The 19,437-nt window shown below is 55.6% G+C and overlaps 1 protein-coding gene and 2 long non-coding RNA genes across 15 annotated transcripts in view; 1 reads left to right on the forward strand and 2 right to left on the reverse strand.

Moving 5' to 3' along the window:
* The window catches only part of BCAS3 (BCAS3 microtubule associated cell migration factor), a 364,101-nt gene extending 358,107 nt beyond the window's left edge, over positions 1 to 5,994 (forward strand). For all 13 annotated transcript variants that reach the window (XM_030472293.1, XM_030472292.1, XM_030472294.1 and 10 more), the window contains one exon: positions 5,112 to 5,994. Coding sequence is in view for 12 of the 13 variants with exons in the window: in XM_030472284.1 (XP_030328144.1) it covers positions 5,112 to 5,260 (149 nt within the window). In the remaining variant the exon portion in view is untranslated. The remainder of the gene's footprint in view (positions 1 to 5,111) is intronic.
* Positions 1,448 to 19,378, reverse strand: LOC115601847. The gene is made up of 2 exons (XR_003989529.1): positions 19,271 to 19,378; positions 1,448 to 2,133 (listed from the first exon to the last, which is right to left on the reverse strand). It is a non-coding gene; the product is annotated as an uncharacterized LOC115601847 (long non-coding RNA).
* LOC115601846 lies at positions 11,307 to 15,910 on the reverse strand. Its single transcript, XR_003989528.1, has 2 exons — positions 13,462 to 15,910; positions 11,307 to 13,360 (listed from the first exon to the last, which is right to left on the reverse strand). It is a non-coding gene; the product is annotated as an uncharacterized LOC115601846 (long non-coding RNA).
* Positions 19,379 to 19,437: the final 59 nt, after the last annotated feature.

Consider the following 19,437-nt stretch of genomic DNA (forward strand, 5'->3'; position numbering starts at 1 on the left):
AGAAATAATGCACTGGAGATGAGATTTTTGAGTAGACATAAAGGAGATACCACGGCTTCAAGTGGACCACTACAGAGAGAGCACGAATAAGAAAGGCAGCATAATTTATGAGTGTTCCGGGCAAAAGAGGACTATATGGATTTTCTTCAGGCATTGAATTAATGCACCCTATAAAATGGTTTCACATTTAAGCTTGGCAGGGCTTTGTACCTTTCTGGATTTGACGGGGTCCTTTGACAGTTCCTGGAGCTTTCTGGAATTGAGGGTGCAGCCCTGGTCAGGGGACGGCACCGCTCCCCCAGACCTGAGGGCCCTGGGCTCTCCCCAGAGCAGCTCCTCCTTCTTCTCTTCCTCCTCCTCTCCACTTTGGCAGCCAGCTCAGGGAGAACAGAGTGGCTTGGGCAGCAGAACAAGGGACAGGGCCATCAGACTGCAGTGTGATGTTTGGGAATATCAGCAGAAAGAAGTGTTTTGTGGGAGGTTTCATTTTCAATTTCTCATGCAACAAGGTACACATGCAGGAAGGCTGCACTGGTGCTGCTCTGCGGGCAGGCCCGCTGCAAGTAATGTCAAGGAGAGAGCAGACAGTGTTTGCTTTGCAACACCTTTAATGCCCCGTTGCTGTCTGAGCAGTGTCAGTGTTTCCACAGCCCCTGAGCATGCTGGATGCTGCAAGGCCATGGGAGGAGGTGGCTGCCCACCGGCCAGGCTGGGGACCTGGCCGGGCACTCACCATGCCACCTTCCCTCTCTGCTCTCAATGGCCACTCCTCCCCACACCGGCAGCAACAAGGATTTTAACTGCTGCTGCCTTCACCACGGCGGAAAGTGCGTGTGCCCTGAAAATCTCTGTTACTCTGGGACCCTGGGTGATGGCAGCGGTGCCCATTACTGTTACCATCAACAGGCAGAGCTGTTCCCAGCTCCCCTGAAGTGACTTTCTCCTCATGGCTTCAGCAGATGTTCCTGCTCCTTCATCTGTTTTTTTGTTGTTGTTGTTGTTTTTAGGGCAGTCAGGACTTTGAGTTGCTTCCTCCAGGGACATGGGCAGGTTTTAGTATTTACGTTTCCAGTATTAGCATTTATTTGTATTTGTGTTTGTTTTTCACGGGCTTGTGAAAGCCTCAGGGAGCCATTTACGGGGCCAAAATAATGCAAGTGCTGGTCTTCTCACAGTATTTCATTTCCTTGATGGTGGAAATGCTACGAGAAGAGCAGGTCTCATGTTATTTTGACCCCATAAATAGCTCCCAGAGGCCCCTTTCTTCCTTCTCCCACCCACTCCCCCCCAGATCAAATATTTAGGTTGCTGCAGAGCCTGACTTCTCAACCCTTGGTTATCTTGCTTCAGAAGCAGCAAATTGCAGTTATTACAAAATAGCCAGAGAGTCTATAAGGCCGAATGGGTTTTATATGATGCACAATTTGTTGGCTACTGTACAAGTTCATTAAAGTGTATCATAAGAGGTTGTTTTACTGGTACATTTAAGGAAGTTAATACATCTCGACAGTATATGCATCGGGGAATGCAGATACAATAACCCTCAGACATGCTGGGGCCAAGTCCATTCCTGGCCTAACTCCACCGAAGTAAACGAAATCACTCACTGGGCAGATGTGTCCTGCTCTGCTGGCACGGTGCTGAGCCTTGGCCCTGCACGGCAGCTGCTGCTCCAGGCTCTCTTGCCGCTCGTCCCTGTCCTTCCATGGGGTATCCTGGTTTTTCCTTCTCTTTTGTGTTTTTCAGCAAGTGTATTCCCAGCATATCGGTGGTCTGACCAGTTATGTGGCACGTCTTAGGTCTGGGAAGTATTTCACCTCCTTTCAGCAATGCTGCAGGCTTGGCTGCTCTGTCCCAGCACAGGGGGAGGGCAGCACTGTCTGCACTGACTGTCTGTAGGGACCTGCCTCTTCTGACACCCAACAGCCCACTGTGTCGTGGTGGCTCCTTCTGCACTTGTTGGGTCTATCCAGGAATCAGGTCTATCAGAAATCATCCCCCAGTTTTTTACCCCATAGCAGGAAAAGTGTCCCCATGTCATGGAGCCATTCTGATCTTGTCTGAGGTTCCCGTGAGAATGGCATTGATGTTCCTGTGCATGTGCCTCTGCTGTGTCCTGGTCTGCTGGAAGAGCTGGGGGGAAGAATAATAGTTTGCATAGATTTTATTAATGAAATAGCTGGGGAAAAAAATGGACTTACTTGGAGGAATGTAGGAAAATGTGCTGACTGTGGTCCTAGGGGTCAGATGTGCAGCACAGGTAGTCCCTGGTGACCATGTAATGGCTAATTGCACATCTCGCGTGACCCGGCGTGCACGAGAGCCAGGCCCGGGCGAGGGCAAGAGCCCAATTTCCTGAGCACAGCAGTGTTTTCTGCTGCAGTGGTCAGGAGGTTTACAATGCTTTCTTAGGTATCAAAATACATTGCTTGTCTGCCTCGCTGTGTAATTAGTTCCAGAGCTGAGCGGATTCACAACGTGAGGCTGTTTGAGAGCGCCCGGACTCGTTTGCCCAGGGTAATGTGCGAGTTTGTCATCCGCAGTGCTTGGGGTGGCAGCTTGGATGTGGGAGCTCCCCTGGTTTTTACCCCTCCGATCCCAAAGCGGCTCTATGCAGGCTGGAAAACTTCCTCTCCACTTCATGCTGAGGTTTTGCATCTCTTTTACCCTCTCTTTTGTCCCTCCCCGTTGCTAATTGAAGGGGTTCCCATGCCCCACAGCAGCAAGGGGGGCTCACAGCCCTTGCGTTCAAGGGGATGGCAGCCGGGACAGGACCCCAGCCTCTCCAGCCAGTCCCTGCACCCACCGCTCTGCCTCCCCGATGTTCTATCCATGCTTTTTCCCTGGCTGGCATCAGTCTCTGCAGTGCCACCCCCTGGCAGTCCCCCGCAGAGGTGACAAGTGCTGCCGGCTGCAGAAACCCTGCAGCCCCCGGAAAGCCACCCTGCGAGCCCCAATTCCCCCACATCCCATCCCGGCGGGGTTTCAGCCCTACACAAGTCACCGAAGGACAGGCAGGACACGGCATGGCCAAGGACAGGCAGGAGCTGGCAGGCTTAGCCCTGCGGCCTGAAGGGCAGAAAAGGCCGTGCAGGAGCCCCAGGGGAACAAATGCTTTCCCTCTCCCTCCTTTTGCTACAGTTGCTGAAAACCCATTTGCCTGAAAATCAATTACAGCTTAGAAAAAGAAAGCGAAGCCACCCCGTGAGGAGTTCAGGAGCCCCATTGCTGTTCAGGGGAGCCCCATCCTGCCCAGCCGGGTGATGGCTGCCCAGCGCCCCAGAGCTCTGACGTGGGACGTTTAACCGAAGCCAGCTGTGTGCAGAGGGAGATAAAAGCCCCAAATCAGACAGGATAAGCACAGTATTAGTGTGGGATACGCCACTCATTTCTGATTTAAATTACTGTTTTTACTTCCTGAACTCATGGGAGAGTGAGGATGTGAGGAAAATGAAGAGGTTTAGACATGGACATTCCTTCGCCAAATACTGGCAAGAAATCGTGATTAATACAGCTGAGGTCATTATCATCGCTGCTTATAGGGTGACTGGTTTCCTGCTGATCTGTTTTTCATGTATCCTGGGCTGATTTTCTCCATTGCAAGTTACCTTCACAGTCAAGGATTAAATCCCCTAACCCTCGTTTGTGAGGTGTGCGCTCTCCTGGCTGCTGTCCCTGCGGTGCCCAGGTAGCAAACGGGAGCTGTGCAGTGTCTGAGGATGCTGGAGTGGGATGCTTTTGGTTTTAGCGAAGAACTAACTTTCTGCTTTTGCCATGTGCTTTGTGTATAGCTGTGTCCTTATCACGGAGTCCCGTTGCACAAACGTTGGTGTTGACAAAAGGTTAAATATCCTGGCATGAGACAGAGGTGTGCGAACAGTGCAGGTACAGTCATATTTAGCAGAGAGCAAAGGGGCCACCACTCCTCCAGCTCCTGCGTGGCTTCTTTCCATCCCCATCCAAGCAAAACTCCCAGCTGCAGGGACAGGGAAAGCCGCCTGTCTCCTCTGGGGGTTGTCCCCCATGCACACATGCACAACACCACAAGAGGGTTTTCCCTCTTTCCCCTTTGGCAGCAGAGGAATTTGCTGAAGCTCCCATCCCCATCCCATCCCCTCCAGCACAGGCTGCGCAGAAGCAGCCAACAGAAGTCGCACTCAGGGCCGCGCGTTGCAACTCGCCAGAATATTTCTTGTAGCCTGTCACTGCGTGTCTGGGAGAGGATTCCTGTCGTGTCCGTGGGGCTCTGCCTAATCTCACCGCTGCATGCCGCCGCTGAGTGCTGGTCGGGGTGATGCTGCCCAGCGGCGCTGCTGCACGCTGCCACTGAGTCAACTGTTGGGTTCAAGTGGCTCACAGAGAGGCCACAGTTAGAAATGATGCTCTGCACGCACAAAAATCCTCATGTTTCAAGATTAGGGAGCAGTAAAGGCTTTGGGAGGTCAGCAAGGGGAGATGTCTGGATGTGTGTGACCAGGAGAGGAAGAGCCACCGTCAGGCCTTCTTTCTCTTTTGCTTTGAGGCACAGCTCAGGCATGCAGGAAAGGGGATATTTTCTCTTTGGCTTGAAAAAGCAGAGTTATTTCTGTCTGTTTGCTCAGGGTAGAAGGTTGTGGAAAGTCCCTGGTGTTCCCAAGGTGGAGAATCACAGTGGTTATGCACCGCTGGTACACACCACCAGTAACTGGTGTTGCTGCCACTCCCCCTTCCCCACCATCTCAGCAGCATTGCTGCAGAGAGATGTTTCATCATCTGCCACCGTACCCTTCGCACCCTGCTCAGTTCAGCCATGAGCATCCCCACTGTTAACTCCTGACATGTTGTGAGTGAGCTGCCTCGTCCCCAGGAAAGGGGCTGCTCTGCTGGGCAGTGTGTTACATCTCCATCCAGCTCCACTTGGGCTCAGCTCAACTGTGAGCCCAGCAGAGAAGTAGAACCAGGAGCTGGGATGCCTCTGGAGTGACTCGTCAAATCACCCTGGAAAGGATGGATGATGAGCACATGTTAGAGCAATGATACAATGAACAGATTTGTCAATAAAGCAGCCATCTAACGGCACTCCAGGTTTATCTGAAACGCTAACCAGGACCTGCTCTCTCTTCCTATTGCAGAGCTTCAGCGAGAGGGAAGCATAGAGACGCTCAGTAACAGCTCTGGTTCCACCAGCGGCAGTATCCCACGCAACTTCGATGGCTACAGATCACCCCTCCCGACTAACGAAAACCAGCCCCTCAGCCTTTTCCCCACGGGCTTCCCATAAATGAGCCAAACATCCAAGGAGAGATCCAGACAGGGTAACGAGCCGCCTCTCCACCTAAACAATCCCGATGTGTCTGTCACCCACCAGTCCACCGCTGCACTGGATGGTTGTCGTTACCCTGATCGATATCAATGACTCTTAAACCTTCCTCAAACATACTCACAAAATCTTGACTTTGTGTTCCTGTGCAATATGAAGAGACTCCGTCTTCGATCCTGATAGCTCTGCGGCTTCTTTTTTTGCTGTGTTCAGGAAGAGATTGGTTGAGGAGAAATACTTCTAAGCCATTTTTGGTCCAGCACATGGTTTCACAACTGTTCTCTGCTTTTTCGTGTTGAGAGATGGAGGGAATCTCCATAACTCAGAGGAGCTCTCGCCATTTGCGAAAGTGCCGAGCATTAACAAATGAACTGGAGAGAATGGAAACTGGAGAACTTTCTGTGGACAGGGTTGATAATGTTATTCCTTCCTCATTGCGTCTCCTTGCTGCCCTCCTTCCCCACTGATACTCGTCAATGCCAGGAGTATTACAAATGGAAATGTTTCTTTTTGTTCTTTGGAAGAATTCTCTCTATTGCTCTGGTTTTATTCTAGTCTTGTATTTTAGAAATGTACTTAATTGACTAACTGCAGTCACAAATTTCTCATATTTGGTTATAAAAGTTGTTCACTGGAACTCAGATATCTGTCCAGAAATGCATGTGTCATTGAATAAATCTAAGTTAAACAAGAAACTGCTTAAATGGCAATGTTCATGGAGTGTTACTGGGCTGGCTATGGGCTTTGTATATCTTCCTGGACTGGACTACGTGCATATTTACTAACTTGAGGGCTTTAATTAAAGCCATCAGTGGATGTTACGCAGCCAGTCTAGCTTGGGTTTGCCTCTCTGCTTTCTTGTCCCCTCGTGCAAGGACAGGATTTTTAAAAACGAGCGTGCCTTGCACCCACTTAGCACCTCTGAAAATCAACACCATCTCTGTTTGTGTGTCTGGTTCCAGCTCCTTGCGTGGGGTGGGGCCCTGCTTCTTCGACCCACTGATTTTGGTGGGACAAGGACAATGCACGCTGGAAGCAGAGGTACCCACCTCCATCTATTGTGTCACAGGATCACATATAAGAAGCTTTGCAGAACCTGTACAACAGCCTGAACCTCTGTACCCTGATGAACATGCAGTCAAAACTAGCACTGCATAACTCTGCTGATAAAATAGTCATGGGCTCACACATAGTAACCACATGAATTCCCATATCTCAGCCAACTTGTGTCGAGAAGCAGAGAGTGAGATGGGACTGTCAGCTTATGAAATTTTCTTCCCACTACTTGTTTTTAATAGAAGCCATTTGAGTCATGGCAATGAGAGGAAACTAGCTAAACCCACAAATCTTTTTGCACTCTTATAGCTTAAACCAGCCACACTGAGTGATGCAGAACCAACCACCCTCTTCCTACTCCATCCCCAAACACCAAATACCAAATTCAGTCTTGGGCTTGATAGTTTTATTATGGTAATGCAGCAACTCAGGTCTCAGCAGCTTTTTTTTCCTCTCTCTTCAGGCTTGGAAACCACTAATAAAATGTGAGAGTCTGCAGCAGTAATTTCAGTTTCTTGCTTGGTTTTCAGTCAGTCCTTTGGCAAGCAAAAAAAAAAACTTCTTTGGGATGAAATCAGAGAAGAGTTCGCTCCTAAGTAAGTACTCACAGCTCCGGCCCGCTGGCTATATCTGCTGTAATGCTATGTTCCTTTTATGTCTGTAAAATAATGGCTTGAAGTAAGGGGCTGAGGGTAGGGCTGGCACTGTGGACAAATGGGACCGCAGGGTCAAGTCAGTCCACACCAGTCAGGATTTTTAACACAGTTCAAGCCAAGGTCAGCTCCAAAAGCTCAAACAAAATCCAGATTAACACATACAGAAGGGATTGTGTTGTCACCGTGATGCTTGTTTCCTTTCAGGCTTTCCAAGGAGCAACCATAAGGGACAAAGTTCTTGCAAAGGAAGGAAGGCCGCTCTTCTCCCTCCTGCCTCGGACAGCTTGGTTGCTGGTTCTTACTGAACACACAAAGTAGGATAGTGCATAACGCAGAGTGGTGTCATTGGAAATGTATTTGTTGTTGGCAGGCATTAAATCACTTTTTATAAGTGCTGCAATATGGCCATGTGGAAATTCCCAGTCTGCAAGAAGCTCCTTTGAATCAGGATGTTTTGTTTAAAGGGGGGGGAGGAAAAAAAAAAAAAATCCTACAAACTGGGACTGTACCAAAATATTTTCAGTCTGGTTCATTGAAAAGAATGTCCTAAATTCCCCGCTGTTGATAGCCCCGTAGCCAAACTGTTAAGAAAGCCTCGAGCTTAAAAAACAACAAAAAAAGGCACTGCTATGAGGTGGCTAATTTAACTTTGATACTTTCACAGATGACCCAGCAGAATAACCACCGAGTTCCAGCTCTTCAGTGAGCCAGCGAAAACCAAGTGTGTTGCAACGATAACTCTATAGGGTGTGATTCAACACATCCCCAAAGTGTGTGCCTCACTCACATGTCCCACCAATGGCCCCTGCCTCGAGCATACACACACAAGCCCCCCATTTCAACTGGGTGCCACGTGCTTTCCTGCAAGAACACCTTTCCTCCGCCTCCACCTCAGCAGCAATACTCTTTTTGGGCACCAGGAGAGAAGATTGCTGCTCCTCAATGATGTCTAGAAGCTGCTTCTAAGGGAGGTTTGCTCCTGATTTTAATGAAACCAGGTTTTCAGCCTAGTGACCTAATCCAAACCTCACTTAAAGCAAAAACAGCCAGAGGCTCATGGTCTTCGCAGGATTTCGGATGAGTGTCTCCTGTTGTGAGAATAATCCAGGTGAGTTTCTGAAATGGTAAATTCTCAAATGCAGTGGCTTGCCAGAGGTCGCAGGCAGCCCAGCAAGAATGTTGTGCCATGATATAAACCACTGGCTCAAAAGGAGCCCAAAAGACAAGCTGGACTTGCAGGTTTTTAAACTGTTTCCAGTAGTTGTAAGCAGTGGCCTCCTGCTGAGTTCAAAAGGCAAAACATCTCATTTAAAGTGGGGCAGACTGTATATCACTCTGTGCATGAAGTGGAGCTCTTCTATTAAAAGTTGAGTTCAGATTTCATGAATTAACATGAAATACTGCTTTCTTACCCTACCCTGGTTTCTGTAATAAACACACGTATGTAGCGTGCTTAAATCAAGGGAGGGGATTGTTTTGCTGTTTGAAAAGAAGTGGAAAGTCAAAGGTTCTCCAAATGTGACAGCTTGAAGTTCAAATGAAATCAAACCTCAAGACCAGCCCAGGGCCAGGGCAGAACTAGCAGGAGTGGTGTTTCCCAGTGCTCTGCAGAGCACATGGGGCTCGGGCTTTGTTTGCTTTGCCAGCAAAGCCCTGATGATCCCAGTGGAGCATGGTGCTGTGCCCAAGCAAAGCCAACAAACCCCATCCCACTGCTCATCCCTACAAGGGGACAGCTTCTGGTTGTCCTGCCCTGAGCAGTGTTAGCCAGCTCAAGAATGAAGTTTGCTGGCGACAAGGCTGGGAGAAGGCAGGCCAGTGAGGGGAGCTGACTGAGGGCAAAACACCTCCAAGATCTTCATCCTCCTTCCGCAATAGAGAGCCCCGAGGAGGGGGTTGCTGCAAAGTGCAGCTATGAAATCCCCGAACGCTACTCCCACTCCTCTGAGATGCTCCGAGCTTTGGGATAAACGCACGGTGCTTTCACCAGGGCTTCCTTAGTAACTTTCTGAGGATCCGAACTGAGTCTGCGCCACGTCTCTACATTTATTTTCTTGCTCCTTTGCTCTGGCTTGTTGCTGTGCAGGGTAGGAAAGTTTGCGCCATTTCCTGTTGTCTTTCCCTTATGCTCCTGAGATATTGTAAAAATGTTCGGTATCCTCCAGTAGGTTGTAATCACTTCACCCTAATGTTTCACAGCTGCTAAGTGTAACTTTAAACCCAACCATTCGAGTGCTTACAATTAGCGAGTCAATGGAGCTGCGATCGGGTCTTTGTGATTGCAAAAAGAGAAAATGAAACTTTTTTCTTCCTCCCCCAAGTTTTAATTGGATAAAATGGGAACAAAAGTTGTGGAGATGAGGGGGTTTTTAATGCAATAAATGATTAGTGGCTTATGTGCTAGGAAAAAATAATTGAATCCACTGCTTGGCCTGTTTCACAGATGGAAAAGGCACCGGGACAAGCATGTGTCTGCAGCGGCAGCACCTCTGTCCTGCACAAACCCATCTTGGAGCCTGCTGCTCTCTTTGTAGGAGCAGAGCTGGTGAGAACAGAATTAGCAGCAGACAAACAGCTTCAGCTGTGCCCTCACCTGTCCCTACTGGGAGCTGTGGCACAGCCAGGCAGTGCTTCCACCCCCAGCAACCCGCTCCCACTCTGGTATAAAACCATTGGGCTGCCCCAGCACTGGCTGGGTCTTCACCCTCAGTTTTTGCCTCCCTCAGTGCCTTTAGCCCCAGCTCTGCCAGTGCTGGCAGGGGGGAGATCCACACTGCTCAGCCAGAAAAAGCCATGAACTGAGCGGAACGGCACATGGCTGGTGAGTCTGGCTGCAGGGGCAAATGAAGCAGCTGAAGATGAAGGTTGGCTGATGCTTCCTTAGAGGTGCTGCCTCGCTGCCTGCACTATGCTGCCTGAGCCTGGCGGGGTGCAGGCAGGGCCCTGGCAGAGGTAGTGGCCGCATCCCCAAGTGGCTTCGCAGCCAAAGTGAGGGGCAAAGCAGTGGGTGCGTGTGTGGGATGTGGGGGGGTCTCTGCTGATGGCCCTGTGTTATGCAAAGCTGTTTGTGAACATGTTCTAAGCTTTTAATAAAACAGCAGAGGGGCCATTTAATCTCATGCTGTTCCTTATCATTCACTGAATACAAGTGTAAACTGAGGCTCATATCGAAGAGTCCTCCCTGCCCAATAGGGTGAAACCTCCTTTGGCTGATGTTACTGGGGTTGTTCCTGCTCAGGGCTCCCGTCTCCTGCATGTGTTGGGAGCAGGTTTCAGTTATACCAGAAAATGCCTTTACCCTGGTGAAAGCAAAGGGCCTGATGTAGTGAGCATACAAGTTACCAGCTCCAGAACTGGACCATGGACATTGCAGGGTCGCTGCCTCCCTTGTCCCATATGGTGACTGGCTTCACCCTTCTTCTTCCAACACCATCTGTAAGTGAGATCAGCACTGGAGCTGATGTTACCCACTGCAGGATATGTCCTGGCGGATGTGCTGCATGTCCCACCAGCTCTCAGGACATGTGGCCATTCCTGGCTGTTCCTGGGAATTGGTCCCACCAATAGCCACCCTGTCCTTTGCTCAGATGTCAGTGAGTTCCCAGGCTGAATTTTTGCCTTTCTTGGGAATTTCTGCTACAAGGAAATTACACTACGATAGTGACAGCCCCGTGCAGGTTGCGGGCAGGTCACAGGCATGGGTGTCATCCAAGCAGGCCAAGACAAGCTGCCTGTGCACGGCCCTCATGTGAGGTGAACCAGGACTATTCCTCCAGCTGCAGAGCTGCCTGCCTGCCCTGCCTCACACGGGTGAGAGTCCTGTGCCCGCACTGTAGCCAGGGCCCCCTGAGCCAAGTCCTGCAGGGATCCCGGGTCCTGCTGGGAACTACTGACTTCATCAATTCCCAGTGTGCACTCAGCACCCTGCAGGATCTGGATCTCTCAAAGGTGGCAGCCCTGTGCACCATGGGTTCATCTCCCAGCAGCTATGGCCTCACTGGGTGGTCACTGCAGTAGGCAGGGTTGGGGGCTTGCAGCCTTCCATGTCCTTTCCACCTTCTTCCTTCCATCCCATTGGCTTTCACTATATCCCTGGGGATGGGCATGGAGCAGCAGCCCTCTCTCTGCGGGAAGCACTCCTGCCACCTGACCATAAATACTAATTAATCGCAAAGCCCTGGTCTAGATCAAGGAGGAGGCTCTGAATTTTCTTGGGAATGTCGCTGTCTGAAAGGTATCTTAAATATTCTCTAGCACTCAGGCTATCAGTAGGTCAATTATACGGTGAGCAGTCATACGAAGTTAATTTCTAATTTAATACAATGTTAAAAGGTTGTCAGGTTAAAATCTAATCTATAAACAAGACATGAAACGTCTCTTTAAAACAAGTGTCATGAACCGGTCCTGGCTCAAACCACAGACTGCTGCTTCTTTTATAGGATGTAATTACTTCCCAGTGAGTATTTACAATATTATTATAGGTTGGTAATAAAAGGCTGGTGCTGGCTGTGCCCGTGTGGTGGCCCAGTGCCAGCTGGGTGCTAATCCCCTTCCCATCCCAGCCTCTCTCCCTGCAGCCGCTGCTCCAGGGAGGTGAGAAGTGCCGGCTCGTGGGGCTTTGCTCCCGCTCCATGCCGTGGGAAGCAGGATGAGTAAGAACTGATTGTGTTTTCACTTAAATACACTTCAGTGTCAGGAGGACGGGGACACCCCTGATGCGTTTTGGAGGGAGCACAAGTTTCTCTGTATCCCAGGCTCACCAGCCCCTGCGATGTGCCATACCTGACAGTCCCAGGTGGAAACGATGGGCAAGCATGTTCGTTTTTGAACAACCTGGGGAAAGGACTTTAGCAAGGTTCCGCTGTAGGCTGAAGGTTACGAGCCATGTTCAGACCAGCAGCTTCATTCAAGCAGAAAACTGGAGGCAGCACCTGCAGCCCAGGGTGAAGAGCCAGCCCCATGTCCTGCCACCCCACATCGCACCCTCTCCCCTAACTCCCTCCATGGGAGGGATGGGCAAGACACAGTCAAGGAGGACCAGGCACATGCCGCTGCCTCTCCTCCCACAGGAAGGGTGTTCATATTGCAGCCACTTCTCAAGGTACGTTGAATTTTGCTCCTTTTGCTGTCGAAAGGGGAAAGTCCAGCTGTCATGTGGGAGGGATGCCATTGTCCCACCGGGCACCAGGCCGGACCACGAGACTCCTGCTCCTGGTAGTCCACGGTGTCTGGGGAGCTGGGCAGGATCAGGCCTGCCCTTGCCAGGCTCAACAGAAAAACACCATGTGTCACACTGCTGCAGGTCACACGATTGGCTTTGAAATCATGTGGGTTTGTTTTCCAGAAGGAATCTCACTGGCTCCAAAGGTTCAGATCAGATGTGGTCATGCCTCAGCTCTCCTCTATGCCCATGAAGCCCTGCAAAGTGGGGTTTTCTAAAAAGACCAAGATTTTGGTGGGAGCAAGTGACCCCCACAGCAAGGGCTGCAGGGAAGCATGGAATGATGTAATACCAGTGCTAAAATGGAGGGAGGTGGTGATGTGACCTGGCCCGGAAAGCTGCAAGAAGCGCGTAGGCTCTTTTGCTGCAGCCCCTCTGCTGGCCATGACTCCTTCCCTTGCCTTCCCTTGCCTTGCCTTCCCTTCCCTGAGTTTTCTGGTAAATTCTACTGCTCTCTGTAATTGAGAAAAGCTGCTGCTGCACATCTGCGCAGGCACTGTCCGCTCGAGCTAGCTGCTGGGGTTGTTAGTGCTTGCACTGCTGGTGCTTTGATGTACGCGTGATTCACAGGCTTGGCCGGGGCCGCCCCGCACATGCTGCCTCTGGGTGGTGCAGGACGGCACCCCACAACGTGGGACGGCACCCGCTGCATTTGTGCAAACAGCAGCCCCCACCTGAAACAGCCTGCACCCCCTCGCCAGGGCTCAGGAGGTGACCTCTCCTCCCATCTGCAGAGGAGGGTACTCGGCGGCATCCGGGGAGGTCGGCTCAGGTGCTTCTCTCCATCCCACCAGCGTGTGAAGGGCAGAGGAATGGTGATTGCACGTGTGCCGGCCAGCGTGGCAGAGGTGGTGAGAAGGAGGAGCAGCGGAGCAGAGGGAGCAGAAGAGCCCTGGGCTTGGGGCTGGCAGCACCAGGCAGCTCTGCAGGCACAGTGCAGCCCAGGGAGCGCAATCTGTGGCCTTAATCCCGCCGTGTCCTGCGCGCTCTCAAATCCCCTTCACTTCAATGAGTGCTTGTAGTGTCAGGCCTGTGCCGGGCGAGACGGCACGCGGGGACGGCGGGGAGGATTTGCTCAAGAGGCACTGTTTTTAAGGTGAGATTTGAAGGATGGAAGACAGATGGCAACTGGAGAGGACAAACGGATCAAGTGAAGGGTTTGTTTTCAGTGTGGAGGGGAAAACACAGGAGGGAATTACTGCTGGCTACAAAATGGGGGCTATCAATACCTGCAGTGTCTCAAGCTTTGCACTTAGCCCGGTGAGTCAGGATCCTCACGGGGCACCCACGGTGAGGGCAGACACCGGCCCCTTTGCAGTGCAGGAGTGTGGTTGTTTCTGCTGAGATGAATTGATCCCAGCGTAGTGCTGAGTGTACCCAGACAAAGCCGGGAGAGGGGTTATTAGCCAGCCGGCGGCCCTGCCATTGTCCCTGCTATCTTTTCTTCCCTTTCAGCCTTCCTCCCCGTGGCCCAGGTCTCAAAGACCATGTGCCAAGAGATTAGTGACCTGCGCAAAGGGGAATTGCTTGCTTTGTGCCGGCAGCCCGGCGGCGGGGCTGTTATTTACTTGTTACGTGGTGCTGCCTCCGTTGAGGTATCCATGGAAAACACGCCTAGAGAGAGCAGTCTGCCGGCACTGCGGGCGAGGAGCTGGGAGAGGAGGCACTTCAGCGTAGCAGGTTTCAGCATGCTCGCTGCGTGCCCGTACCAAGACCCCCAAACCCCCTGGGGGGTTCAGCGCAAGAGCCCAGCACCTACAGAGAAGCAAGAAAAAAGCTGGCTAGTGAGAAAATGGAACACACACAGAGGTGCCTGGGCATGTCACCGGGCATGATGCTGGAGCCAGGGCCATGATGGGGCATTGCCCCGCAGCAGTCTGAGTTTGCAGGCTTGCTTTAAAAATTGAAAGATGGGAAGAGCCTGTCCGGCCTGCAGAGCCCTGCTCCACCTTCCCGTGCCTCTGTCAGAAAGTAGCTCGGAGAAGCGCTGAGTTTTTGAGGAAATGTGAATAAAAGTGATGAGAGTTGGCCCTTCCATGCAGGGCTGGGAGCATGTCAAATTTGTCCACGATGAAACACCTACGAAACAAACAGGTGCGATAGGAAAGCACTTTTCCTGCCCATGACTTATTCTGCCTGGTTTTATTTTCTCAGCAGTGAAATGCACTCTCCTATAAACATGAGAGGGTGATTTTCTGCAATCCTAAAAGTCAAACCTAGACCAAAACCACAACTCACATGACGTAGGAACAGCGGCGTCAGATCCTGCTTTAGATGTGATTTCAAACATGTTCCCAGATCCCGTCTGAAGTGGACAGGACGGGATGTGAGCCCCCATCGGTGCTGCACACCCTCTTTTGATGCTGTAACTTCTGCCAAACTCCCGGCCCCAAACACAAAGTGGTTTCTGGAGGCGCAAGGCCCCTGCCCTGCTAACAGGATGGGGCCAGGTGGGCTGGGGGACCCCCATGGGGCTGGGGGCTGCCCTGCATCTTTTCCCTTCCACTGGTGACCAGGGGGTGGTTGCACCCACCAGCACTGTTTAAAATTACAAGGAAGGAGGGAGAGAGACCAGAGGGAAGGACCCAGCTCGGGCCATCCCCTGCCCTCGGGGTCTCCTTCGGGGTTTTGCTGCCCAGGAACAGGCGGGGGTCCCGTCCGAAGGGGGATTTTTGGGAAGCAGCGGCCCCGCTCGCCCCCTCGGAGGTTGTGCCGAGCGCGGAGACCCCCGGTGATGTTTTCCCTTTCCCCAAAGCGCTGGTGCTGCCGCCTGCCCGGCCCCGCTGCTCTGCTCCCGGCCCCGCTGCTCAGCTTCCCGGTCCCGCTGCCCCTTCCCTAGCTCCGCGTCGCGCCCCGTTTCATCCCGTTTCTCCAGGACTCGGGCGCGGAGCCGGGCGCTGCGGGCCGCGGGCCGGCCCCGTCCCACCGCTCCGGGCACGGTGCAGCTCAGCCTGTCCCAAATCCTCGCTTTGATCCTCGGGTCCCCTCCTGGGACCGGCTTCTCTCGGTGAACCTGGGCGGAAAACCGGACCCCGATTACCCATAAACACCGATACACCCCCGAGACCGGGGGGCGCCGGGAGGCGCGGGGAAGGGCCGACACAGACCGCGGGGTTCCCGGCGTTGGGCGCCCCGACGGAGCGGGGACTCTGCGGGTCCGTTCCCCGCGGGAGCCGAGCCGCGGTCACTCGTGGCGGTGGGCTGGGGGTGTCCTCGCCCTCGGCCCCATCCCATGACGGCGATGAGGCGGCGGTAATGCCATTAGCCCGGGGATTACGCGCCCGCACCGGGATGTGACACACTTTCTCAAATGGAAGTTTTTTAAACAGAGGGATTTGCATGATCTCCCCCTTCATCCCCATCCCCGCCCGCCCCCCGCGGTGCCAGCTCGAGTTTCAGGCCCCGGCCGGGGCTCCCGTCTCCTTTTAAGGCCGCGGGCTCGGTGCGTGCGGGACGCCGGGCCCCGACGTGGGGAGCCGGGCAGCCCCGGGGCTGCGGAGCGGGGGGACATTGCGCCCCCGCGCAGGGAGGGCGCCTCTGAATTAAAATAATAATAATGATAAAATCAATCAAGCGGCGGGGCTGAGCGGGCTCCCGAATCAAAGCGACGCGGAGGTAACGAGGGCGGGGTACGGGCGGGGCGCGGAGGATGCGCCCCCCCTCACCCACCGCGGGGTGCGCAGGGGCCGCCCGGCCGGGCCGGGGTCACTCACCGCCCGCCCTGACAAACAGGCTGGAAAATGTGTTTATAAATTGTTCAAACTCTGGATAAACTTCAGCGGCGTTTGTGTCTGCGCCTCCCCGCCTGTTGTTATTTTCCAGAAATCTGGATTACTGGAAATATTTTCTTTAAAGCTGGAGAGAAATCTAAACAGTCTGAGGACAGGGGGAGCTCGGGGGGGCGGCCCGGGGGCTGCCGCGCTCCCGGGGCTCCTCGGGTTTCCCCTCACCGGGCCGCGCACGGACGGGGCGCGCAGTCCCGCGGCCGCACAGCCGGAGGAAGGAGGAGAGAGGACGGCAGCACCAGGGCTGGTGTCGGGTCGAGCATCTATCTCGGTCTCTGTCGATAAAAGCACATCAGGCGGGCCGCGGTGCCCGGCACATCCCGGGCAGCTGCCGCCGCGCAGCGTGGCCCCTCCCCGCACCCCCAGAGGGCAGCGGAGCACCGGGGGGATGTTTTCCCGGGATCTCCCAGAGTAAAGGGGATTCCCTCCCCGCCGAGAGGTGTGAGGGGAGATGCGGCGCCCCAGGGGAAAGGAGGCGGAGGAGAGCTGTCCGGGGCGCGGGTGGGTGAGAGCAAATGAGGGCGGTTTGATTGCACATGGGTTTATTTTCCTCTCCAGGTGGAGCGGGAGAAGCGGGGCCGGGGTAGCTGCCGGGGCCGCCTCTCGCCCTCTCCCCGCCTGCCCCACGGCTTGGCTGCTGCGGGGTGGCTGGGCCGGGAGAGGGGGGGACCCCGGAGCTGTCGGAGCTGTCGAGGCCCGCGGGGGTGCGGCACCCGTCGGGCTCCTCCTGAGGTGCGAAGGGCTCCTGCCGCGCCGGGCCTGAGGCAGACGGAGCTCCTGAACCCGCAGCTGCGGGTTCGCTTAGGACAGCTCGGCCGGAGGTCTCCGACGTCCCCAGGTCTGGCTGTCCAGCTGTTGCCGCGGCAGCAGCGCGGAGCCCAGCCCGGCGGCACCAGCCCCCTCCCTTCACGGTACGGCTCTTTCCCATCCCAGCTTGGGTTCCCCCAGCTCGGAAAGGTGCGAGTGGCCGGGTCGCCCTCCACGAGCTCCCCGGGGAGTCCCTTTGCCGTGGCATCAGGGCCGCGAAAGAGGGGCCCGACGGCTCGCCCTCGGCACAGGAAAACCCCTTTCGGCTGCAGCCGGAGCGCCCGCAGCCGGTGCGCCCCGCGCATCCCCGTCGGGGGGGAGCGCTCCCCGGGATGCGGGGCCGCCGCAGCTCCGTGGAGCCGGGAGGAGGGGAAGGCGGAGGCCCGGCGGCTTGTGAGAATTGTTATTTTTCATCAATCACCCGCAATTTGTGTAAGTGCCCCGGACAGGACACCAGCCGTCCTGCTGGCTGGGGTCACGGAGACAACACAGCAATGGAGAAGAGCAAATTGCATTTGCTCACCAGCTCACAGATCCAAATTACGACCCTCGCATGGCGCGGGGAAGGGAGCGAAAGGTCCATGTGACATGAGGGAAATATGAAGGACTTTGACAGGTCTTAAACGGCCTGGCGCCAAGGCCTAAGTCTACCGGCTAAAAATAGAAAAGGGATGATGAGTGGAGATGGGCAGAGATGAAAGGGGAAGAGCGAGCGGGGCCGTGCTGCAGCGCAGGGGCAGCGGGGACCGGACGGTTCCCCCCAGCCCGGCCCGGACAGATCCTCCGGGCCGCCCGTTTGCCATCGTCCCAGCCTGGGGACGCACCAGCTCAGCGCCGGCCCGCGGGAGGCCGGGGCAGCTCCCGGGAGCCAGGCGCGGTATCCCCGAGTCACGGATGGGGTCATGCCGGGTTTCGCCCGGCCGTGGGCACGAGCGGTCCGCCCCGTCCATGGGCGCAGGATGTTGGGTCGGGATCGAGCCCTCGGCCCGGGGGCCGCGGCTAGAGCTGCCGGGGCAGTGGGTTCTCGGTCCCCGTTAGCCCTCCACCCCTGGCAGTCCCATCAGCAGGCATGCTATAGAGGGTCGGGGAGACGAGGCTGCCTCTGGATCGGGTTTATTCTGCAGGCGAGGGCGTCTGCGACGGTACAGTGGTGCGGGGGATCCCGGTCCCGGCCCGGGAGAGAGGACCCCTTTCCTCCCGGGTCCCGTCTCCCGGTCCCGGCCCGGGAGAGAGGACCCCTTTCCTCCCGGGTCCCGGCGGCCTCCAGGCCCGACGCGCAGGGCCCCGCGTCTCCCGGCGGAGCAGCGGACCAGGTGTCCGCGGAGGAGCCGTCCCCGTCGTGGGGCGATGCCTCCCCGGGGCAAGGAAAGGGTCTGGGTTTGGTTTGTGAGGGGAGAATTAAGAGGGAAAAAAAAAATACAAGCAAGCCCCATTTTTGCCAAAGCTGCCGTCAGCAGTTTTCCGCGGTGGCGAGGAAGCAAAGTCCAAATCGGGTCTAAATTTCAGTCCCCGCTCCCTGTTCAATGGTCAGCGGGACCCCCCCCCGGCCCCGCCGCCAGGGGCAGCCCCGGGGGGGACGCGCTGTGCCCGCCCCGTCGGGGGCGATGGCGGGGCCGGGCGGCGCAGGCAGAGGTGAACCTGCCGCGGGATACGGGCAGGTTGCGAACGCCTCCGAGCAGAGCCCGGGACTTGGGTCTGGGCTCTGTGTGACGCTGGGGGGCAGCGGGTGGGTAAACCTTGGGAGGGGGGTAAAGAGAAGAAGTTGGGGTGCGAAAGGGACACGTGGGGTTTCCCGCGTCCCACCCTGCGTGGGGAGCAGCGACACGCGGCCCCAAGGACTCTGAGCTGCTGCGCATCCGCGGAGCGGGAAGGCCGGGGGGGGTCAAGCCGGGGGGCAAGAGGAGGCGGCAAGCCCCCACACCCCCCCTTGTCCCGCCTGGCCGCTGCGCAGGCGGCGGGGGCAGGAGCCTTGGAAGGGTGGCAGGGCGCTTTTTGAAGATTTGGGGGTAAATATGAAGTGACAAGAGACGGGTCTTTATTGTGAGGGCTCAGCCGCCTGGCGCCAGGGCCCTCTTCAGCCACCGCGGCCCTCAGTTAATCAGCGCAGATCTCCAAACCGACCTCTCCGCGGGGGACACCCACCGCGCCCACCGCCCCCCCGGGCCCTGGCGCGGCGGGACCGGCCCTAATCCCTCTGCAAACAGCCCCAGAGTGTGTGTGTGTCCCTCTCCTCCTTATCTGCCTCCCCCCGCCCGGGTAAACAGCCCCTGTGGCCGGGCACAGCCGCGTCGGCCCCTGGCCGCGCACCCAACGCGCCCCGACGGCGGGGTTTGCGCCTCCGCCGTGGGCGCGAGGCTGCGAGAGAGACACCCCTATCCCCCGCCCCAGGTCGGAGCGGCTGCCGGCGGGGCGGGGGGTTGGGGGGCGACGGCAGGGAGCGACTCACCCGCGCTGGAGGTCGCCGCTCGGGGCCTCGCCGCCGCCCGCAGCTCTCCGCCGGGCCGCGCTCCCGGCGGCCGCCCCGTCGGCGCTGCGCGGCTCTCCGCGGCTCAGCGCGGAGCGGCGGGCGGGGCGCGCCCCACCTCGATCCACTCTCCAGGCTCTGTCGTAAGA

Source organism: Strigops habroptila (genome assembly GCF_004027225.2).
Source record: "Strigops habroptila isolate Jane chromosome 13 unlocalized genomic scaffold, bStrHab1.2.pri S16, whole genome shotgun sequence".
NCBI lineage: Eukaryota > Metazoa > Chordata > Aves > Psittaciformes > Psittacidae > Strigops > Strigops habroptila.